Here is a 20084-nt window from a genome sequence, read left to right as displayed (position 1 = left end):
GCTACAACTGTTTGATTTAATCTGAAATTTAAACTAATAATAAACTCCAGATTAAAAATTAAACTAATTGTTGGGGTGTTCATCAAAACTCAAAAGTTGACTTGAAGCGAAAAAGAGCTGTTGGCCCAACTCAAACCCACACACACCCTTTCCCCCGCCACCATCCGTTACAGTGGGCCAGCCTGTCCCGGATCACTTCCATTTAAACCCCGCTAATGATAATAGTTACCGTTCGCTACCTCACGCGCCGGTCACGTGACCCCTGATATTTTTGAATTCTTGCTTGTCCGCCTTCTCTAAAACCCGCTTTAATTCAACCCCAATCGCCCGCTTTCAAAATTTCCTCTCTCTCTCTCTCTCTCTCTCTCCCTCTCTCTCCCCCCTCCCACCACACAACGCAAACGCATATTTCAAAAACCAAAAACGAACGAAATTGGAAGGCAGGAAGGAAGCAAATCCCACTTTTCTCCACCTCCTTCAGGTAAGCTACCTCCCAGATCCGTTTTCATCTCCCCCTCCTCTTTTCTATTGCTGTCAATCTCAATTCGCATCGGATTTTTTTATCTTCTGTTGATTTTTGTTTGGTGATTTTTAATGCGGTGGTGTTTGATTTGATTGTGATTAGGGATTCGTTCTTCAATCTGGAGGCGTGGTGGAGGATTTAGGATTTTTTGATTTGGGATCGAGGGGTTTTCTCATTAGGTCGAGATGGATAGTTCGGAATGTGTTCGAGTGGCCGTCAATGTGAGGCCCTTGATTACCTCCGAGCTTCTGGTAGGCTGCACAGATTGCATTTCCGTTGTTCCCGGTGAACCCCAGGTAATTTCTTCTCAAATTTTTAGGTTAAACTTTTGGTTCTTGGTTTTTCGAATGTCAAATGTGTCTGATTTAGCTGCTTACTGTTGCTTTTATTTGATTTTTGAAGTGTAAGATTGTGTATATGTGTAATGCATGTTCAATTTTTCTTGATAACCGAAATATGAATGTGTTTGTAATGAATGATTTATGATTGGGATATGTGAACAGGTGCAAATTGGGACACATTCATTCACATATGATTATGTGTATGGTAGCTCCGGACTTCCTTCCAATGCGGTGTATGACGATTGTGTTGCTCCGCTTGTTGATGCCCTTTTCCATGGATACAATGCGACTGTACTTGCTTATGGACAGGTATAATGTTTATGAAAACTGTTGTTGGGTTTGTTTTACTTTATGTTTGAGCTAAAACAAAGTAGCCACATTGAATTCGTTTAATATTGCAGACGGGTTCCGGTAAGACATATACAATGGGGACTAACTATACTGGAGAAGGAAGTAATGGTGGAATAATACCCAAAGTGATGGAAAGTATATTTAAGAAAGTGGAGACAACGAAAGATAACACAGAGTTTTTGATCAGGGTATCATTTATTGAGGTATGAAGATTCCCATTAGTTCATTAATAGTAGGATGTTTAGCCAAAATGATTCCTAAGATTTGCATAACTCCTCACTTTGGTCCCTGAGAATTGAAATCAATAGAAGTAGTCCATGAGTTTGTCCACCAGCAATCGTTTTGGTCATTCCATGAAAAATCTTTATTAAATAAGGCTAAAATGACAAAAATACCCTTAATTATGTCAAATCATTTGGCTCAGGACATTTTTGTCATTTTGATCCTTATTTAATATAATTTTTCATGGAAGGACCAAAATGATTGATGGTGGACAAACTCAGGGACCACTTCTATTGATCTCAAATCTCAGGGACCATTTTGGCTAAAAAGCCTTAATAGTATTTCTCTTTAAATTATTAAGTTATATTTTGATGTTGAATGTGTATTATGGCAGATATTTAAGGAGGAAGTGTTTGATTTGCTTGACCCAAATTCATCATCACTCCACAAAAACGAAGGGGCAAAGCCTGTGCCAGCAAGAGTGCCTATACAAATTAGAGAAACAGTGAATGGAGGGATAACCCTTGCTGGTGTCACTGAGGCAGAGGTTAGAACAAAAGAAGAGATGGCATCATATCTCACTCGTGGATCATTATCTCGTGCTACTGGGAGCACCAATATGAACAGCCAGTCAAGGTGCGATGCCTGCCCTTTCTATTAGTTAGGATTAGATGGTTTTATACTAAGTAATATGTGTAATTTTTTTTTTTCTGAATAAAGATACTTTCTTTTCAGGGTGTTTTGAATTCTATATCTGTTAAGTTATGACTTGATTTTGTAGTACCATATTTATATTACAGTCTTAGTTGTTCTTACTTTAAGGCTGAATTCATACCGGATGAACTAACATATTGTCCTTTATATTTTCTTCTTCTCACATTGCAGCCGTTCACATGCAATATTTACAATAACTATGGAGCAGAAGAGGATAGCTCACTCTGTGAATGGAGCAAATAATGATGATATTGGTGATGATATCTTATGCGCCAAACTCCATTTAGTGGATTTAGCAGGGTCTGAGCGGGCAAAACGGACAGGTGCTGACGGAATGCGGTTGAAAGAAGGTAATTACGATGTACTTTATATGGAATCTTTCTCATAGGGTTGTATGAAAATAACATTTTTATTTATAGCTTTAACTGCATTAGCCTTACGTCACTGTCCTCAAATAAATGAGATAAAAATTATCCTTTGATTGTTTTTTTCCCATTTAGTTTGAATTGGCTACTACTTACTCATATATTTTACCTTATATTAGGCATTCATATCAACAAGGGTTTACTTGCTCTTGGCAATGTGATAAGTGCCTTGGGAGATGAAAAGAAGCGGAAAGAAGGCGGCCATGTTCCATATCGTGATAGCAAATTAACACGTTTGTTACAGGCATGCAAATCATTTAAATTTCCTTTGAATTCTTTTGATACATGTTATGACAGCTTGCAAATTAGAGACATATTTTCTGTCTTCAATACGTTTATGTTCAGATGTATTTATCATCATGTTTACTTTAGATAAGGAGAAAAAAGTAGCAACGTAAAGAAGAATGTGCAGAATTTTAATTCCCTTTGACAACTTATACTGCCTTTTGAGGTTATAGATTGTCTTATAGGAAATGATATGTATATCATAATTTATTTAGCATTTGACTCCTGATCTCTTGAAGTGTTTATGTAGATAATTATATAATTTAATTTGATTTAAAAAAAAATATAATTGGTTATTTTCCAAATCGAAGTCCTTCACTCACTGTAAATAAATAAAAGGAAAGATGCCTTAGTTCTGTTTCTGACTAATCTTCGCAATGTGTATTTTTAGGATTCGCTCGGAGGAAATAGTAAGACAGTGATGATTGGTATGTTGATTTTTCTTGTTAGGGTAAAGTTCCATTTAAGATATGCATTTCAAATTATCCAATACTAATTTTGCTAAAATTATTGTCTTTACCTAGCTTGTGTTAGTCCAGCTGACACAAATGCTGAAGAGACGTTGAATACTTTGAAATATGCTAATCGTGCTCGCAACATCCAGAATAAGGCAGTTGTAAGTTTTTGTGCAATAATATGATTTTGTTAAGGTTTTTTGCTTTTTGTCTTCTACTGATCTTCTCTTTTGTTCTTGATTGTGTATAGGTCAATCGTGATCCCATGGCAGCTCAGTTGCAAACAATGAGAAGCCAGATTGAACAGTTACAGACTGAACTTTTATTTTATCGTGGTGATGCTAGTGCGCCATATGAGGAACTTCAGGTATATGATTGACAAGTGGCAATAACAATCGCTCTTTCTCAGTGAGAATATGTGTTTATTGCTTTCAGACTTTTCATTGACCTTTAACTTTTTTAGATCCTGAAGCACAAAGTATCGTTACTCGAAGCAAGCAATGTGGAATTGCGTCACGAGCTTCAAGAACGTCGAGTTTCATGCGAACATCTAAAGCAACGTGCTCTTGAGGCTCAGGTTTCTATAAATAGTTATAAAGTTATGTCATTGTTCAATCTCCTATGGGGTTTCACTAATATTCAATATTTTAGGTTGAAAAAGATAAACTGGCCATGATAATTGAATCAGCACGAAGTGGTAAACCTTGGGATGAGATTGACTCGAATTCAGTTCAGGTTGGTATATAGTGATTTTTTCGTTTTTTTAATTTTATCTTTCATTACTTGGTAGTATGCATTTGATTTTTTATTTTTGTATAGGCAATCGTTTTCTTTTTCATGTTGCACAATTTTTTTCTCTCTTCGATAATCAAGAATGTGAACTCAGACATGGCTTTTAAACTCTTTGCAGGATTATGACTTGCTAAAAGGTTATGTGTCAAAAATTCAGGAGTTAGAAGGGGAATTATTGTGCTTGAAAAACTCTAACAACTCAAAGCACAAGAGATTTGTTGACTGTGCTGAGTCAGATGATGACAGCTTTCGCTCTAAGAATATATTATTCCCCTCTATCAATGAATATTCATCTGATTATGATACTAAAGCTGGGGATATTTCAGGTAGAATTTTTTTTTTAATCTTTTGTCTTTTTATTTTTGGTTATTTGCTTCTATACTTGTTTGATTTGGTTGTACATTCTAACTTCATCTAACACCAAGCTTTGTTCATGAGTACTGTTTCATTTACAACTACTTGTCAGTTTTTCATTTTTTATTCGTATGTTTTTTTTGTTCTCAGTGTATAAAGAAAAAAATTGTCTTCTTTGCTGGCATGTATTTCAAGCTGTGGATTGCTTGTGGGTTTGATTGATAAATAATTTTGGGTTCCTGTATTTGAAACTAGTAATGTCTATGTAAATGTGAGACAATTTATACCAAGTAAGAGGATTTTTGAGGATTCTATGGGGGAGGAAGCAAGGGGCTTGTGGGATAGAGTTTCATACATGGCATCATTGTGTGCTTCGATTTTCTTGATATCCCCTTGTTTCTCATTCATGCCAATTGTAAGCTTCTTTTAATGTTTCATGTTATATAGCTGTGTTGTATTGTTATATTTTTGTTATGTTTTAGCAGCTGGTAGGTTAGATGTTTTAGTGTTCTCTATACTTGTTCCATTGTTATTATCCTAATAAAATCTTTATGTTTCCATATAATTTACTAGTTGACGAGATTGAAGATCATGAAAAGGAGCAAAAGGAGCAAAAGGAGCAAGAATTTTCTTCTCTTCAAGAAAAATTTGACAGGGAGCTCAAAGAATTGGACAAAGCTCTTGAACAGAAGGAGGTTAGGTTTCTTAACTTTTGATTAAAATCTTTGTTGCGCTATTTTAATTGGATAACTTCAATCCTATGAGATGTTAAAGCGATTTATTGTTGAGCTTCCATCCTTTCCCTTTGGATTACTTCTTTGAAATAGATTTTTGAGGATCCATAAAGTTGAAGAAACCTTTCACTAAATATTATTTTGAATGACATGCTAACTGTTGCCAACTGTTTTTTCTTAAAGAAGTCTATTTAACTTTCAAGAGTATTTCTTTACATCCTACTATTGTCTAAGTTATGCTTGTTTGTTTTCTATTGGTGTGGGTGTTTCATCATTTTGCTCTATTTTATTCTAATTTGGTTACTTTTGACTTGTTCAAGGCTGAAATGAAGCGGTTTACTACTTCTGATACCTCGGTTCTTAAACTACATTATGAGAAGAAAGTTCAGGAGTTAGAGCATGAAAAGAAAACACTGCAGGTTTGTTTTCTCTCTGCAATACTTGTGGTCTGTTCAAAGGTCTGGCTTATAAATTCTGCCTATTGGTTCTGCAGAAAGAGATTGAGGATTTGAGACACAATCTTTCAAATATATCATCTACTTCTGATGATGGTGCTCAGAAGTTGAAGGAAGATTATCTACACAAGTTGAATATCCTTGAAGGGCAGGTGAGTTCAAATGCCTTAACCTTTTGATGGAAATTTCATGTCTTGGGCGGCTGGGCTGAATTTTGCTTTGCAGGTTTCTGAGCTAAAAAAGAAACAAGATGCTCAAGCTCAACTCTTGAGACAAAAACAAAAAAGTGATGAGGCTGCGAAGCGACTTCAGGATGAAATACAGAGAATAAAGACTCAAAAGGTGCTATTTGCTAAGAACGTGCCTGTTGATGCAAAAAGATACTAGTAACGTTTTGTTTTCAATATTAAATGCAATTTTTATTTCTTAGGTTCAACTGCAACACAAGATCAAACAAGAGTCTGAGCAGTTTAGATTATGGAAAGCATCACGAGAAAAAGAAGTTCTTCAGGTATATAAAATTTTTAAATAGCTTGCATCTATCTGATGGTGTAAGCCAAATCATACTGGTCATATTCTTATCATGTGAATAATCTTGGAATCTGCAAGTGTGTCAGTGATGGTGCTTTGTAGAATACTGTTTCAAATCATGATATGGAAAACACATTTTATTTGATTTGATTTTCAAAGGCAACTGTGATCTAGAAATCACATTTTAGATAATTTTATAAATTATCTAAAGTTCATTTTATCTTTTGAAGTATTATTTATTCATTTTCATATATTTTGGGTTGGCAGAAATCTACCTTTTCTGATGAATAATATGAATTCTCCTTTTTCGGACCAAAAAAAAAAACATGTGTTCCTTTTTTGTGTTAACAATTATGAGATGCTATGTATAGCCTATAGTGTAGTTTACTGCATGACCATGATGTCTTCTCTTTTATCTTCACCATCTATTTTTGAAACTGGAGAGTTAACGAAATCTTCCTTTTCATTTTTTGCCAATTATCAGCTTAAGAAAGAGGGGAGGAGGAATGAGTACGAAATGCATAAACTATTAGCTTTGAATCAGAGGCAAAAAATGGTAAGAAAATGCTTGCTAGGATGTGCTTCCTTCATTTATAGAAAGATATTCACTCTTTTCTACACATAATGTCAGGTTTTGCAACGGAAGACAGAAGAAGCTTCTATGGCCACAAAAAGGCTAAAAGATCTTTTAGAATCGCGAAAGACTTCTTCACGTGAAACTTCTGGTCATGCAACATACCTTATTTGTTTCTATTTTCTGGTCATTATAATGTATTAACAATTTATTACAACTCTATGCAGGAGCTGGCAGTGGACATGGTCCTGGAGTTCAGGTACTTGTCACTCTATTAAGAATCTAATGAGAAAGAAGAGTCATTTATCAGAAGGATTTTTTTGTTTGCATGATATGGAGATGGATAATGTTGTAGATCTGCACACAAATTGATAGTGTCACATCATCTATGGCATATTGGACGAGGTCCATGTGTTTTATGTCACTTGATAATGAAACTTCAGCTTCAGTTGCTTTGAAATTTTTACTAAGCTATTTAGAGAAGAATTTTCCTGTGTTCTTATAATGTGGAAACTGCAAGGCTTGTGATAGGGTTAAAATTTGCTTTTCAGTCCATTTCACAGCTTGTAACTTCTTAGTATATCTGTTTATGTACTGGTATGTATTTATCCTGTGTGTAATTTTTCTGCATACAGGCTTTGATGCAGGCAATTGAACATGAGCTTGAAGTCACAGTTCGGGTGCATGAAGTACGATCTGAGTATGAGCGTCAAATGGAGGAGTAAGTCTTTCCATTCTAGTAGACTACTTTATAAATTTACTTAGGTCTATGAGATTTTTAGAGTTGACTAACTTGAAAAAAATTCCATGCCTAATATTATGTTGAAATGTTGTATTTAGTTGTGCCAAGAATCATATCCAATGCTGGTTGTTTTTTCCCTTGAATTCTTTTGTACCTGTTTGTTAGATTGTGTAGAGATTCTATCTCAGTCACAATTCTGCAGAATCAGTTTCACTAAATCTTGGAATTTCAGGCGGGCTAGGATGGCCAAGGAGGTTGCAAAGCTAAAAGAAGAAGCAGAAATGTTAAAACGAACTAATTTCAGGTGAGCTTTTTTTGTAGATGAATATTCTGTTTGAACAAATTTTCTTTATTATTTGGTGCTAACTTGACATACATAACTCTCTTTTGAATTGTGCCAATTGTAGCGATTACCCCGAATCTATGTCTCCTGGTGCGAGAAATTCGAGGATTTATGCACTTGAAAACATGCTTGCTACTTCATCTAGCACCCTGGTTTCTATGGCATCACAATTATCAGAAGCAGAAGAGCGCGAGCGGGGTTTTACTGGGAGGGCACGCTGGAACCAAGTTCGGTCTCTTGCTGATGCAAAAAATGTGATGAATCATTTGTTCAATTTAGCTTCTTCCTCCAGGTAATAGGTTATACTCAGGTCAAAGATTTTCCCGGAATAGAAATATTTCTTCTAGTTTATGTCTGAAAGAAAAACCTCTAGTGTGGGCATGTCAGCGTAATTGATTTTAGCTTCAGTAGTTACTTTGGAATGCTGCTGAAAAAAGAAATGTTTCCTTGATTTTCAAGGTGCTTGTTGCGAGATAAAGAAGTTGCATACAGAGAGAGGGATTTGGAACTAAGAGATTTGAAGGAAAAAGTCGTAAGCTTGAGTCGTTTGCTTAGAAAATCAGAGATGCAGAGGTCTGAACTTGTTCATCAGGTAAAGTCTTAGATTAGATTATGTTGTTGCCAGTGTGAAACCATGATATTCTATCTTCCTGTCGTTATTCGACTGACTCCTGGCATTCATCCTTGAGTAGTTGTCTCCTTTCCTTCTAAATTCTTAAATTTTGTGGACAGATTTGCTTTTCTGAATTTTCTGAAATGTTTCTGATTTCTAGCTTTTAGAGTCTTCATTTTTCTTTTATATTTTAATCTGATTATTCTTTGCTTGCAACAGAATGCAACCTTGAAGAAATTTGCCATGAACTGTTCCAAGGATGCGGACCTAAGCAATGGTGGACACAAGTATGATTTGCGCAAACTGGTAAGTGCGGGTGACATTCTCTTTTGCTTGATACTATGTTTTCTTTATTGTTTTTGTTTTAAAATACTTGTTGCTATTTCCTGATTACAATTGACTTATAATTGTTAATCTTTATATGACTGACGTGTTTTGTGAATCTAGGAAAACCGGGCATCGTTTATCTGGGAGGATATGGATACGTCTGATTCAGAAAAATCTGATGCGGAGGAGGATGGCGACTGGGTAATGTCAGGGAAACGACCATCTAAAAAGAGAAAGTCCAAAAGTGGAAGTTCAAGTGGGGGAGGATATAATGAGTCAGAAATTAAGAATGTTGGAGGCTTCAAATTAGATGCTTCAGGTGAGGGGATTGTGTCTGTGAAGAAAAGTGAATCAGGCGTATGCTGCTCTTGCAGCAAAAGCTCCTCATGCAAAACTAGCAAATGCGAATGCCGGTCTTCCAGAGGCACTTGTGGGTCATCATGTGGCTGTACGGCTGCAAGGTGTTCAAACAGAGAATCAGCTTCACTTGTGGCGCAAGAATCTGCACACGCGGAGGTGTCTGAAGTGATTAGAAATGAGATAGGGACTGATGAAGAAGAGAAGAATCAGATTCTTGTTACTCATGGTGCAAGGTTGCTTCAGAATGCATTAGCTGATAACTCTAGCGAGACAACTGATGATGGTGAACCAAGAAGGAAGGCTCTTTCCGAAATTGGAAATACGTTGGTATACTTTAGTCTCGCCTGATAGACTTATTTAGAGGGATTGTCTTATCGAATTGCTTTTCACTCTTCCCTTATCATCTGTGCAAAGTCTTTAGGGGTTAGAATTTAATTATTTCACAAGTCTCAGACTTATTTTGGCTTACGTTTTGATGGTTTTATCAACTGAAGGTCAAATCCAACGCACCAAAGCCTAACCAGAGAAAGAAGTGGCGAAAATCCACAATTCAACTTGTTACAAATGCTCCGCCTCCCCCGCAGCCAGAAGTTGCTGAAGCACCTCGAAGGCCAGATAACAGAGGACATGAGGCAAGCATCCCTATGAAGCTACCAAGGGCCATGCGATCAGTTGCTGCATCAAACATTGGCAACCCATTTAGAGAAAGGAATGTCGAAAAACCTGAACAATCAGGCGCAAACAAGGAAGCTGGAATTCCTGCTGCACCAACAAGTCCTCTCCGGCAGAAGAGAACAACAGATGAGAAGGAAAACCACCTCTGAATTTGGTTTCCTCTCTCTCATTGGCATTGTCTTATACCAAAAGTTTGAAGCAGGGCGTCGTAGTGATGTAGGATTTGAGGTGGCCTATGAGGATTTATCGATCCGGAGCCCTGATTTGTGTTTGATTGTTGAAGATAGAAGAGATGTAGGTGGTTTGGCCTTTGTTGGCTCTGTTGCTTAGACGGTGTTGCTCAGGACTCAGGAGTGTTGATATTGTTAGTTTTCTATCCACCATTTTTAATGGCATTTTGTAGATACACTCAGAGAACACCAACGAAATTAACATGGTTTTCCATTAAATCAGGCACGGGACTGTGTAGAGGTCATATACGGCTGATTTGGAAGTACTTTTAAAATGACTGAAATTGTTTTTATTGAAAATGATTTTGGTTTTCAAAAGGACTTTAAGTGTTCTTTGGAAGAAGCACTAGATAGATATGTATTTCATGTAGGAAGCACATTAAGTACTTTTTCTAGGATCTTCTTGGATTTTAAAAGATTGGTTTAAAAACCATTTCCACAAAAAGCGTTTTTAATTATTTTAAAAACTTTTCTAAACAAGCTTATAATGTGGCACCCAAAATGCAATATTCAAATAATGGAAGTTTTTGTTACTTGGTATTACGGTCTGATGATATTCCTCTTCGCTTGTGAGTAAGAGGTTTTAGGTTTGAATTTTGTGGATAGCGAATTTGATATCAAATTAGGTTGACTATTGCGTGGTTTAGCTAAACTCTTTCTTAAAATATATCGTTGTACTAAAAAAAAAAAATAATGAAAGTTTTTTTAATGGTGTGAGCATCAAAATTGCAAGCGGGACAACATACTGCCCTACTCTAGACAATCATTCTCTATAACTCTTGCTTGTTTTACATTAATGTTGAAAATAGTAAGTTTCTAATGAAATTATACACCACTTTTCCTTACTTATTTTAATTAAAATAATGAAAAAGAAAATCATGGGTTTCATGATGTTTATAGTTTTCTCACAACATAATTCAAATTACATTTATCTAAATTTCGAGAGAAATTTGAACTTGGTGTGGAAGAGGGAGGACATTACTCTTATAAATTTTGCAAAACCCAAAGTTTGTGCAATTTAGGGTTGGTTTGGTAACACAAATTAGCAATTTTTTCAAGTTTGACTTGCATGAATTGAAAACTTTGTTTTCTTTTTGGATAAGGTATTAGTTTAGGGCTGGACATTCTAAATATTAACAACTGTATACACGTTATGCATGTGCTTATTAAAATTTTGAAAGTAGAATTACAAAGATATAAAATGGTTGCTAAAGATTTTGGTAACAATCTTCAAACGATTTTTCGTAGCTGAATAGGTTGTTTATATCTTTAGCAACTGTTTTTTAATAACTATTTTGTCACTAAAGTTTATTTTATTTGGGTGAAAAATGTGAAAGAGAAAATGGAGGCAATTGATATGGACTTATAGTTAATTGGCTTCGAAGATTTGAAAAAAAAAGATAAAATTATTTTGTATTTAATTTACTTCATTGCTCATAACTTTTATTTTGGTTATTTTTTTTTAATTTTATTGACAAAATTAATTCGATTTTTTCACCTTTTTTTAATTAACAGAGAATATTTTGTTAATAGTAAGTTTAAATTTAAAAATATGACACGACACGACTTGTTCACGAATTTATTTACATATCTCATTTCAATTTTCCTTTTTTTTCAATTTGAATTTTTGAGTTTTAAAGAAAAATAATGATGAGCCAACGTTCACTTAACTCACACGTGGCAGATTTGAATGAGAGGTTTCCCTCTTTTATTATTACAGGGTATATTGGTGGGTCCTCTTCCGTCCCTCTTCTTCTTCAGCGCACATTAACACTTCACTCCACTGCAGCCTTCGGATCCGATCCTTACCCACACTCGGACTCGCCAATTAGGGTTTCAAAATTCCCAATTTTCCGGCAATTCGTTCGGAAAGCTGAAGCCACAAGATGAAGAAAGGCAACCGCCGCGCAAAGCAAACCGTCGACGCATCCACCACCGATGATTACGAGAAGAAATTTCAACAATTGGAGCTTGAAAATCAAGCGTATCAGGTCGCTCCTTCACTCTATTTTTGTTTCCTGTATTTGCTTTGTTTTGATTTTAAGGGAGCCTGTTTGGTTGCCGAGAAATGTTTGAGAAAAGAAAAGAAAATTGGAATCCCAGATTTGATTTTGTTCGTTTGAATTGCATTTTGCAAAAGTGAATATATTTAATTGAATTGATCTGGCAACCAATTTTCGTTTAGATTCTGATTTGTTCAGTTTATAATGTACGAATATCTATTAATTTTGATTTCTGGTTTCTATTGGCAGAAGGAGGTTGAGGAGCTGAGATTCAAGCTTGCAAATGGTTCATCCACTTCTTGTGTTAGCAGTGCTCAGAAGCTCAGAGAGGACTACATTCAAAAGCTGACTTTCCTTGAGGACCAGGTGGATTTTATGCTCGGAGTTGTGACGAGGTGTTCAATAATGGTTTTGCATGTTCTATATCTATAATTTCATTTTCGCAGGTTGCGGTGTTAACGAAGAAGCTAGATGCTCAATCTCAACTCTCTGTCCTAAGAAGAAGGGGCGATGAGCCCACAAAACAGTTGCATTTCGAGATTCAGAGGTTGAAGGCTCAGAAGGTGACATTTTGTTAGTTACTACGAGGCTTTATTGTATGAATTTTGTTAAATTTTGATTTTTCAATATTAACGAATTTTGTGCTGTTTAGGTTCAACTGCAATGTAAAATGAAGTTAGAGTCTGTGCAGTTCAGATTGCAAAAGGCTTCACTGGAAAAAGAAGTTCTTCAGGTATATGTTTCTCCCTAACGTACTAACTTAGCACATTTGAGATAAACATTTTTGGCACTATATCTTTTAGTCTCTATATATACACACATAGAAGCTACTAGCTAAGTCTGCTTAGTATGTGTGGAAAAGTGTTGAATAGTTTATCCGGAACTTATATTATATCAAGGTATTTGAAATCCTTTTGGATATCTTTATGCATCAACAGCTCAAAAAAGAGAGTAGGAAGAATAAACATGGGATGCTTAAGCTATTGGACTCCAACCAAAGACTAAAGACGGTAAATTTGTATTTGTTTTATATAAGATCCTATAGATGAACTGCTTGATGGAACCATTTGTATCCGGTAGTTACAAATTGTGCAGAATTAATTCTCTTAGTGTTGGTCTTTCTGCTTCAGGTTTTGCATCGGAAGAATATGGAAGCATTCATGGCCACTAAACGGCTCAGACAACTGTTAGAATCTCGCAAGGCTTTGTCACACAAAAAAGGTGGTCAGAACAGAAACCTTGAGAGTTGGCTTACATTTATGTTGAATTTGTATAGTAGTTAGCTTTCCCCCTCATTTTGGTTTACAAATCATGTAGGTGTTAGAAATGGGAAGATTGCAGCAATGCAGGTATTTCATAACCAAACAATGAATTGTCGAATATGTGCTTGTCTGTGCATGTGTGTGTTTTTGGTGGGTTTGCTCCTTCAAGTATACTTGTAAACTGATTCATTAGTTTAATTGCAGTATATTTGTATCACGTGTACTCTGAATTGGAAATGGCATTCCCTTCATTTCATCTTCAAAGACGAAAAGTATCTTAGGACTTCATTCTAACACAATCATTTCAGTACTCTTGAGTCTTGACACAATTTAAACAACTTGTGCAGGGTATTGAACGTGAGTTTGAAGAAACGGCAGAATTACACGAACTATGTACTCAGTATGAACGTCAAATAGAGGAGTGAGTCCCAAATATTTGTTGAAACCTCCGACTTCGGATTGCAATTGTTTGTCCATTTATTCTATAATCTCTTTAAATATGTTAACTGCTGCTAGAAACTGTATACTTATGTATGCATATTGCATACAGTATTTTTCTCACTTATATTTTCAAGGTACGCTTTTAGAGAGCTTAGGCACAAAAGATTTAACAATATTTTGTAGAACTATATATCATGTTTTGATGCAAACGTGTGTAACCAAATAGTTAGGAAAAAATCATTAGCTTGCGTAGCAACTTTTTGTTTGGCTACTGGATCCTTCTATATCCACTACCTGATGAATCTCTCTGGTCTTCAGGAATCTAACTAAAAGGACATGATTGGCATTTCATTCTAGACTCACAGGACAATAAATCTTTCCATTGAAATTGTTGATCCAAATTTCTCTTATCTGGTATAAGTGGGTTAGATTGGCGGATCCTTTTAAATTCTGCTACATCTAATCAAGTGTCAAACAACGAGTAAATCCATCTTGCGTACTACTTGATTGAATTTTGCCACTGCAATGAAAGATAAAACTTACTGAGTACTACATTCTTGAGGGACTGATACCTTATCAATGGTCAATACTATTTTCTTTATGCATAACTCTAGAAATAAATTGATAATAAGTTCTGAAATTATAATATATTAGATGAGAAGTACATATATCCGGGATAACATGTTGGATGAAAGTAATCCCAAGTTAATATAGGGGAACAAACTTTCTCAAATCAGAGTTGAGAATAACTCAGATAACATATTGCATTGACACTTAGTTTTGCAAGTTTTGATTTTGGGGTTCAATAATCCATCACTAAAATGAAGTTTTTGAAAACTAAAATTTGCATTCCTTTGTTAAATTTTTCTTCAACCCTCTTAAGGTGTACTACGTGTTCCATGATATGGTATGCATGACTGATTTATGTAATTGTTGTGTTTTATTCTAATACTTGTTGGAATTTATTTGAATGATTCTGCTTAAGAGTTCTCGCGAGACAAAATTTCCAAAACAATCAAATTATGAAAGTCATCTTTCTCATTTTGGATTTATAGGATGGCTGAGGAAGCTGCAAACCTAAAGGATGAAGCAGAAGCACATCAGCAAGAAAAGTCGAGGTGAGAAGTTTTGCTTCTGAACTTTGTTCCTGCAAGGTTGTTGTAAACTAATCCTATGTATTTTGCTTCTGAAACTTGCCCCTTTCCCCCTGCCATCTTAAGGTGCACATGCCAGAAGCAAGAGGTTGACTGCTTGGAGAAGGATTTAGGTATAAAAGATCTGAAGGAACAATTCGTTAGTCTAAGTAGTTTGGTTGGACAACTAAGACTGAACAAGGCTGAGCTTGATTTTGGAAATAAGTCACAGGTTAGTGCACTTAAATGCGGATCCATGTTTCGTGTTGTTGATTTTTGAACTGAAGTTCATCTTCGTTCTGGAGCTTGAATCATTAGTGGTTTGAGGGAATGAAATAGTTGCATGGTTCTTAATGAAATACAACTATACGACCTGATTAGAAATACAAACCATGATTTCCTGTATTCTCACAGCTTCAGTTATGATATCTGATGATCAGGGGACTGTGAGTCAACATTCCGTTTCTGTTGGGAGTAACAGTTACAAGTTAGTGGACGACAACACCTCCTCTGCATCAGAAAACTCGAATGTTGCAAAAGTTAAAACTGCATCAACATTGTGCTGCTCATGCAGTAAGAGTTCTTTGTGCAAGACAATGAAATGCAGATGTCGATCCACAGGTGGCAGCTGTGGGGTATCATGTGCCTGTGTAGCCTCTAAGTGCAGCAATAGAGAACTAACAGTCCAAATCAAGTCGGATGAGTCGCCACAATCAGAGACAGCTGATGGCATTTGGAATGGTTCAGATGCAACTGAAGCGGAGAAGGAAAGCACAGTGGCTTCCCAGGGTGCAATGCTGCTCCAGAATGCTCTAGTTCAGAAGCCTGCAGAGTTGAATGACGATCTTGGGCCAAGAAAGAAACCATTATCTGATATTGGGAACCTACTGGTATGCTTCGTTATCATTTTCGAACCCCGCTTTATTTTTCTTAAAGAACTATAATGTTTTGCGAGTACTTTGTTCTCCGCGCTCTAATAAATTTTCTTACGCTTATATGGGACCGTCTGTGTTTCTATTTGACAAACTTTCAGAAATGTGTTTTTAAGGTACCTCTGACTCCTAATTGCCATTGGCATTCAAAATATACTCCATTGCTTGCAGGGATTTATCCCTTGCATCATTTTATTACGTCTCTCCTTGCTCTCTGACTGCTAATTGTAAACCCTACAGGTGAATGCAGACGCTGCAAAACCCGCCCCAAAGAAAAAAGGACGAAAGCCAGCGATACGACTTGTTACTGTAAACGCTGAAGGCAAAAAAGCAGCAGAGGATGCAATGCAAGAAGAAGGTTGACATAGAGAAAAGTTTTAGTCGCAGCGAGATGAATTTTTTTTGTTATGAAAGAGAAGTGATACAGTGAGACGCTGATGGAGAAAGAAAGCCACTGTAGTGAGGCATTGGTTAAGAAAGAGAATCACTGTGTTTTAGTTGATAAACAATTTCCCGATCCATGGTAAGATTTAGAGACGCATATAATTGATAGAAAGTCGGATTCTACGATACAAAATGGAGCTGTATTTCTGTTGCTGTATTTGATTTGGATGACATACCATTTGGATTTCGAATTGAAATCTAGTTAATTTTCCATTTGATTGTCCTTGTAGCATAAATTTATGCAAATTTCATCGTTGTACGCGTGATTTACCAAGCGAGAACCAAAATGCGTACGAAAAATTGTTGAATTTGGAATTTGGAACCGGTGGATTCAGTGAGTACGAAATATGCGAACATTTCTCTTAAAGTGTACAATTTTTGCAATATGTCAAGATCCCGAGGATCAGATTGCAAAAATTGTGAACATTAATTTAAAAGCAAGTACTACGGTCTAGTGGTATTCATCTTTACTTGTAAGTGAGGTTTTAGGTTCGATTCTTACCAAAGACGAATTTGAACCACATTATTGGTATCCCATTGTAAGGTTAAGCTCATTCATCTTTCTTTAATGTTGATAATATTGTTTGTTAAAAAAAAAAAAAAGGTACAATTATTAGGAGAAATGAAGGATGAAACGTAAAAAAAAATGTACAAAACAATACATGAAAAATACCAAAACAACAAATACCAAAACAATACATGCAAAATACCAAAACAACAAATTATATTAAGTTATTTTCACTTTCAAGTTTCATCGGTGAGTCGGCAAATTCCACCATGAATTCCACTTTATGGAGGAAGCCAAACCAATAAAACCGCTATGAAGCGAAACAAACGAGTTATATTCTATGAATCCAACTAACGATTCCACAAAAGAACACAACATGATCAACTTAGGTCCTGGTCCCGCTTTGTCCCGTCATCAATTAATGATTGACCATACGATAAACTTAAAAAATGTAAAATTTAGTCGAATTTGAAAATCTTGTGGTAGATTCGAACAGACGGAAACTTTATGGCACATCAATCTGACTGCATTATTGTATGATTGAACTAAAGAAGCTGATCATAAGAAAGCTAGATTGTCTATCCTTCTATTTTCTTACCGTTTCATACCTTTTTGTGATGTGTGGTTACAGTTAAGTCACGTTAATATTTTATATTCTTATTACTTTTTGTTTTATTATTTCTATAAAAAATTAATATAAAAGGTTGACGTGGCTTAACCGTGACCACACAAACAGGAGAGTACAAGAAGAGTATGGAGATGGGAGGGAAAACAATCCACCTCCGATCATAAGAGGGTCATATCCTAAGATCGATCCTTTCCTTTCCTTTCCATTCTCGATGACACGTCAATTTCAAATTGTTTTGGAAGACGGCTTTGGATTCCATTCGGATTCAAGTTGTGGGGATCTTAAGGATTCTCACATCCTAATTATTTATCGTACATCGTGCGATCAGAAATTATTTTGAATTTATTTATTTAAAATTAAATACAAATAATACATAACGAAAACTAATTGTACAATATCAATGAATAACCACAATGTAAGAATCTCTAAGAAGACTAGAATTCTCTCAAAGAGAATCTCTAAGATCTCTATAAAAATTCTTCTGAGAGAATCCTCATCCTTAGAAGACCGATGGAGAGAAGACTCTAGAGCTTGCAGGGTTTTGTGGCGCAGTACAAACTCATCCATTTGTCCTTATCTTTCTTCTTTGGAAGTGGCGATGAAAGCCAAAATTAGCCTCAATTATTATATATATATATATATATATATATATATATATATATTATATGCATGAGATTGGTTGGCATAGCAAATATCTAAGTTGGCGGGAATATAATATAATCATGGACTGTTTTAATATTTTATTTTTTTGTCCATTAAAGCAATGAAACAGGTAGGCAAATGGGATTGTAAATAATTGTAATTTGTATTTATTTTTTTTGTTCTATAAGTTATAAATAATAGAATTATGATTAATTTTTAAAGTTATTTATGTTTAAGAAATATTTTATACTTTTATGTGTGATCCTCTGAATAATTTTTTTTAAGATTCGTCACTGGCACAGGCCATACGATCATCCCATGGTAGCAGGCATAGCTGGTCCTCGTTTGCTATTTTTGGTTGGAAGTGCAGTATTAGTGTTTGAATTGAGTTTATTAACTAGTCAATTAATATTCTTTGTTAGATGATAAAAGCGATATCCTTTTGTTTTGATACAACAAGTGGAGATAAATATTCTACTCTAAGTCTCTAAGTCCCTAAGGGTGGCTAAACAAAAATGAGGTATCGAATCTTTCACACGTATAATTCATTTTCGCCATTCATGTAAGTTAAACTTGAGATTTCTTACTTACAAGAGAAATATCATTAGACCGTAATACTAATTGAAATTAAACATAAATTTGCGATATTAAAAACACATGATTTTACCTATAAGGCGTAAAATCAAACATTTTTAGCGTGTTCAACCATATCATGTTATGTTTTAAAGTTTCTTTAATATAATTAAGGGGGCATTGTTGTGATATACATTCTAATACATGTGTGATTGTGTAAATCCTAAGTAGAAATAGATTAGAAATTCTTCAGGATCTAGAAGAGCTTTCCTATTAAACTTTGTATAACTTGGAAATCTTTCCAAAACAACAGTTCTTATCTCGATATTTTTTAGCCCTGATTAAATGAACCTTCATCATAATACATGACCCAACTTTACATTTTACGAATATTAGATTCTATATAAATTGTTTATGCATTATACCCATAATATTGCTATTATGTGAATTGAAAAAAAAAAAAATTAGAAAAACCCAGGCGAGCTGCAGCTTCAAGCCACTAAGCTGCCAAGCCCCAACGTGCCAGTCTTAATATGAATATGAATCCTAGCACCACCGTGGGCGTAGCCCAGTTTAAGAGTTGAACCACTTATATCTTTGAGTTTAATTCGCTTTACTTTTGTACCAAAAGCTCCACGAGTGTTTATTATTTTAATTTGTTAACATGCATGTTTTGAGCGTTAACTTTTGAATTATGAATTTTGTAATTTCCATTTATCTCTTTGTTATTTGTTATGTTTTAGAAGAGTGTGGTTTCATCTCAAACTCGCTTTGTTTTAATATAGAATGAAAATATACAGAAGGCTATCTCATCTAGCCTAATTACCTTCAAACTGAAATTTCTATCTTCTACAGGGTGCAAATAGCACTCCAAGGAACAAATGTTATTATAAATACCAAATTCTTTTACCTTATTTTAATTATTCACCAAAGATATTATGTTGTTTTACTTGTTCAAATATGAGTCCATTCTACATCTCATACATTTTTATCAACCAATATATGATGCGTGAATTTAACATGTTAGTATAACGAGCTAATTTGGCGAGACTAATATTATTGAAAAGAAAAGAAAAACAAAAATTGTCGACTCAACCTTTGTGCTAAGCATAAAAGGACTTGTGGCTCTACATAAAATCTTTCATCGTTTTATCGAAATCTGTGTTCAAACCTCCATCGTTTAATATTACTTGTATAAAAAAAGTTAAGAATTGTGAAATACTTACACCCTTAACATGGAAATTCTTGTATTCTATTCATTTTATTTTTCATGTTTTGGTATATTCTTCTCTTGTGATGGGCCTTAAAACATAAACAAGTGGGTTAAGGAGGTTACTTGAAACGCATGAACACGGCAGCAAATGGCCTTTAAAAATAAGGTCTAAGGTCAAATCCTAAGTACAAGTCACCAAAATTTACCAGCCGTCGCTCCAGTAACAACACTACCATTTTCTTTAGAATCCGTTCAACTC

At 35.2% G+C, this 20084-nt stretch overlaps 2 protein-coding genes across 6 annotated transcripts; both read left to right on the top strand.

Annotated features, from left to right (window-relative positions):
- Positions 1-325: 325 nt before the first annotated feature.
- Positions 326-10265, top strand: LOC137737616 (kinesin-like protein KIN-4C). 2 transcript variants are annotated; one of them, XM_088685649.1, is made up of 28 exons: positions 326-481; positions 626-819; positions 1027-1173; positions 1266-1418; positions 1832-2073; positions 2323-2501; positions 2696-2820; positions 3253-3289; positions 3386-3477; positions 3567-3683; positions 3780-3893; positions 3968-4051; positions 4227-4434; positions 5036-5157; positions 5517-5615; positions 5690-5803; positions 5877-5993; positions 6082-6162; positions 6667-6738; positions 6814-6895; positions 6984-7015; positions 7392-7477; positions 7731-7802; positions 7906-8133; positions 8301-8433; positions 8674-8760; positions 8902-9468; positions 9636-10265. In XM_088685649.1, the coding sequence occupies exons 2-28, from the start codon at positions 709-711 to the stop codon at positions 9963-9965; spliced, it is 3831 nt and encodes a 1276-aa protein (XP_088541775.1). In that variant the 5' UTR covers positions 326-481; positions 626-708; the 3' UTR covers positions 9966-10265. The 2 variants fall into 2 exon arrangements, with proteins under 2 accessions (XP_088541775.1, XP_068333256.2); XM_068477155.2 differs by having other exon boundaries at positions 6814-6907.
- Positions 10266-11710: 1445 nt separating this feature from the next.
- Positions 11711-16479, top strand: LOC137737627 (chromosome-associated kinesin-like protein). Of its 4 annotated transcripts, none has more exons than XM_068477166.2 (13): positions 11801-12037; positions 12299-12415; positions 12496-12612; positions 12702-12782; positions 12988-13059; positions 13180-13270; positions 13367-13398; positions 13659-13732; positions 14808-14870; positions 14973-15117; positions 15326-15775; positions 15919-15933; positions 16058-16421. In XM_068477166.2, exons 1-13 carry the CDS (start codon positions 11933-11935, stop codon positions 16178-16180), a joined length of 1485 nt encoding a protein of 494 aa, XP_068333267.2. In that variant the 5' UTR covers positions 11801-11932; the 3' UTR covers positions 16181-16421. The 4 variants fall into 4 exon arrangements, with proteins under 4 accessions (XP_088541779.1, XP_068333267.2, XP_088541777.1 ...); XM_088685651.1 differs by having other exon boundaries at positions 13367-13461; XM_088685653.1 differs by lacking the exon at positions 15919-15933 and having other exon boundaries at positions 11711-12037; positions 16058-16479.
- Positions 16480-20084: the final 3605 nt, after the last annotated feature.

The sequence above is a fragment of the Pyrus communis genome, chromosome 15, assembly GCF_041283825.1.
Source record: "Pyrus communis isolate YQ-2024b chromosome 15, ASM4128382v1, whole genome shotgun sequence".
Taxonomy (NCBI): Eukaryota; Viridiplantae; Streptophyta; class Magnoliopsida; order Rosales; family Rosaceae; genus Pyrus; species Pyrus communis.
Note: the sequence above shows the minus strand (reverse complement) of the source record. Positions and strands in the feature narration are given on the sequence as shown.

Coding starts and splice junctions, on each gene's coding strand:
- LOC137737616 (XM_068477155.2), top strand. CDS start 709: ATGGATAGTTCGGAATGTGTTCGAGTGGCCGTCAATGTGAGGCCCTTG. Junction 1,419..1,831: donor TCAGGGTATCATTTATTGAG/GTATGAAGATTC, acceptor GTATTATGGCAG/ATATTTAAGGAGGAAGTGTT. Junction 2,821..3,252: donor AATTAACACGTTTGTTACAG/GCATGCAAATCA, acceptor GTGTATTTTTAG/GATTCGCTCGGAGGAAATAG.
- LOC137737627 (XM_088685651.1), top strand. CDS start 11,933: ATGAAGAAAGGCAACCGCCGCGCAAAGCAAACCGTCGACGCATCCACC. Junction 12,416..12,495: donor TGACTTTCCTTGAGGACCAG/GTGGATTTTATG, acceptor TCATTTTCGCAG/GTTGCGGTGTTAACGAAGAA. Junction 13,733..14,807: donor TATGAACGTCAAATAGAGGA/GTGAGTCCCAAA, acceptor TTGGATTTATAG/GATGGCTGAGGAAGCTGCAA.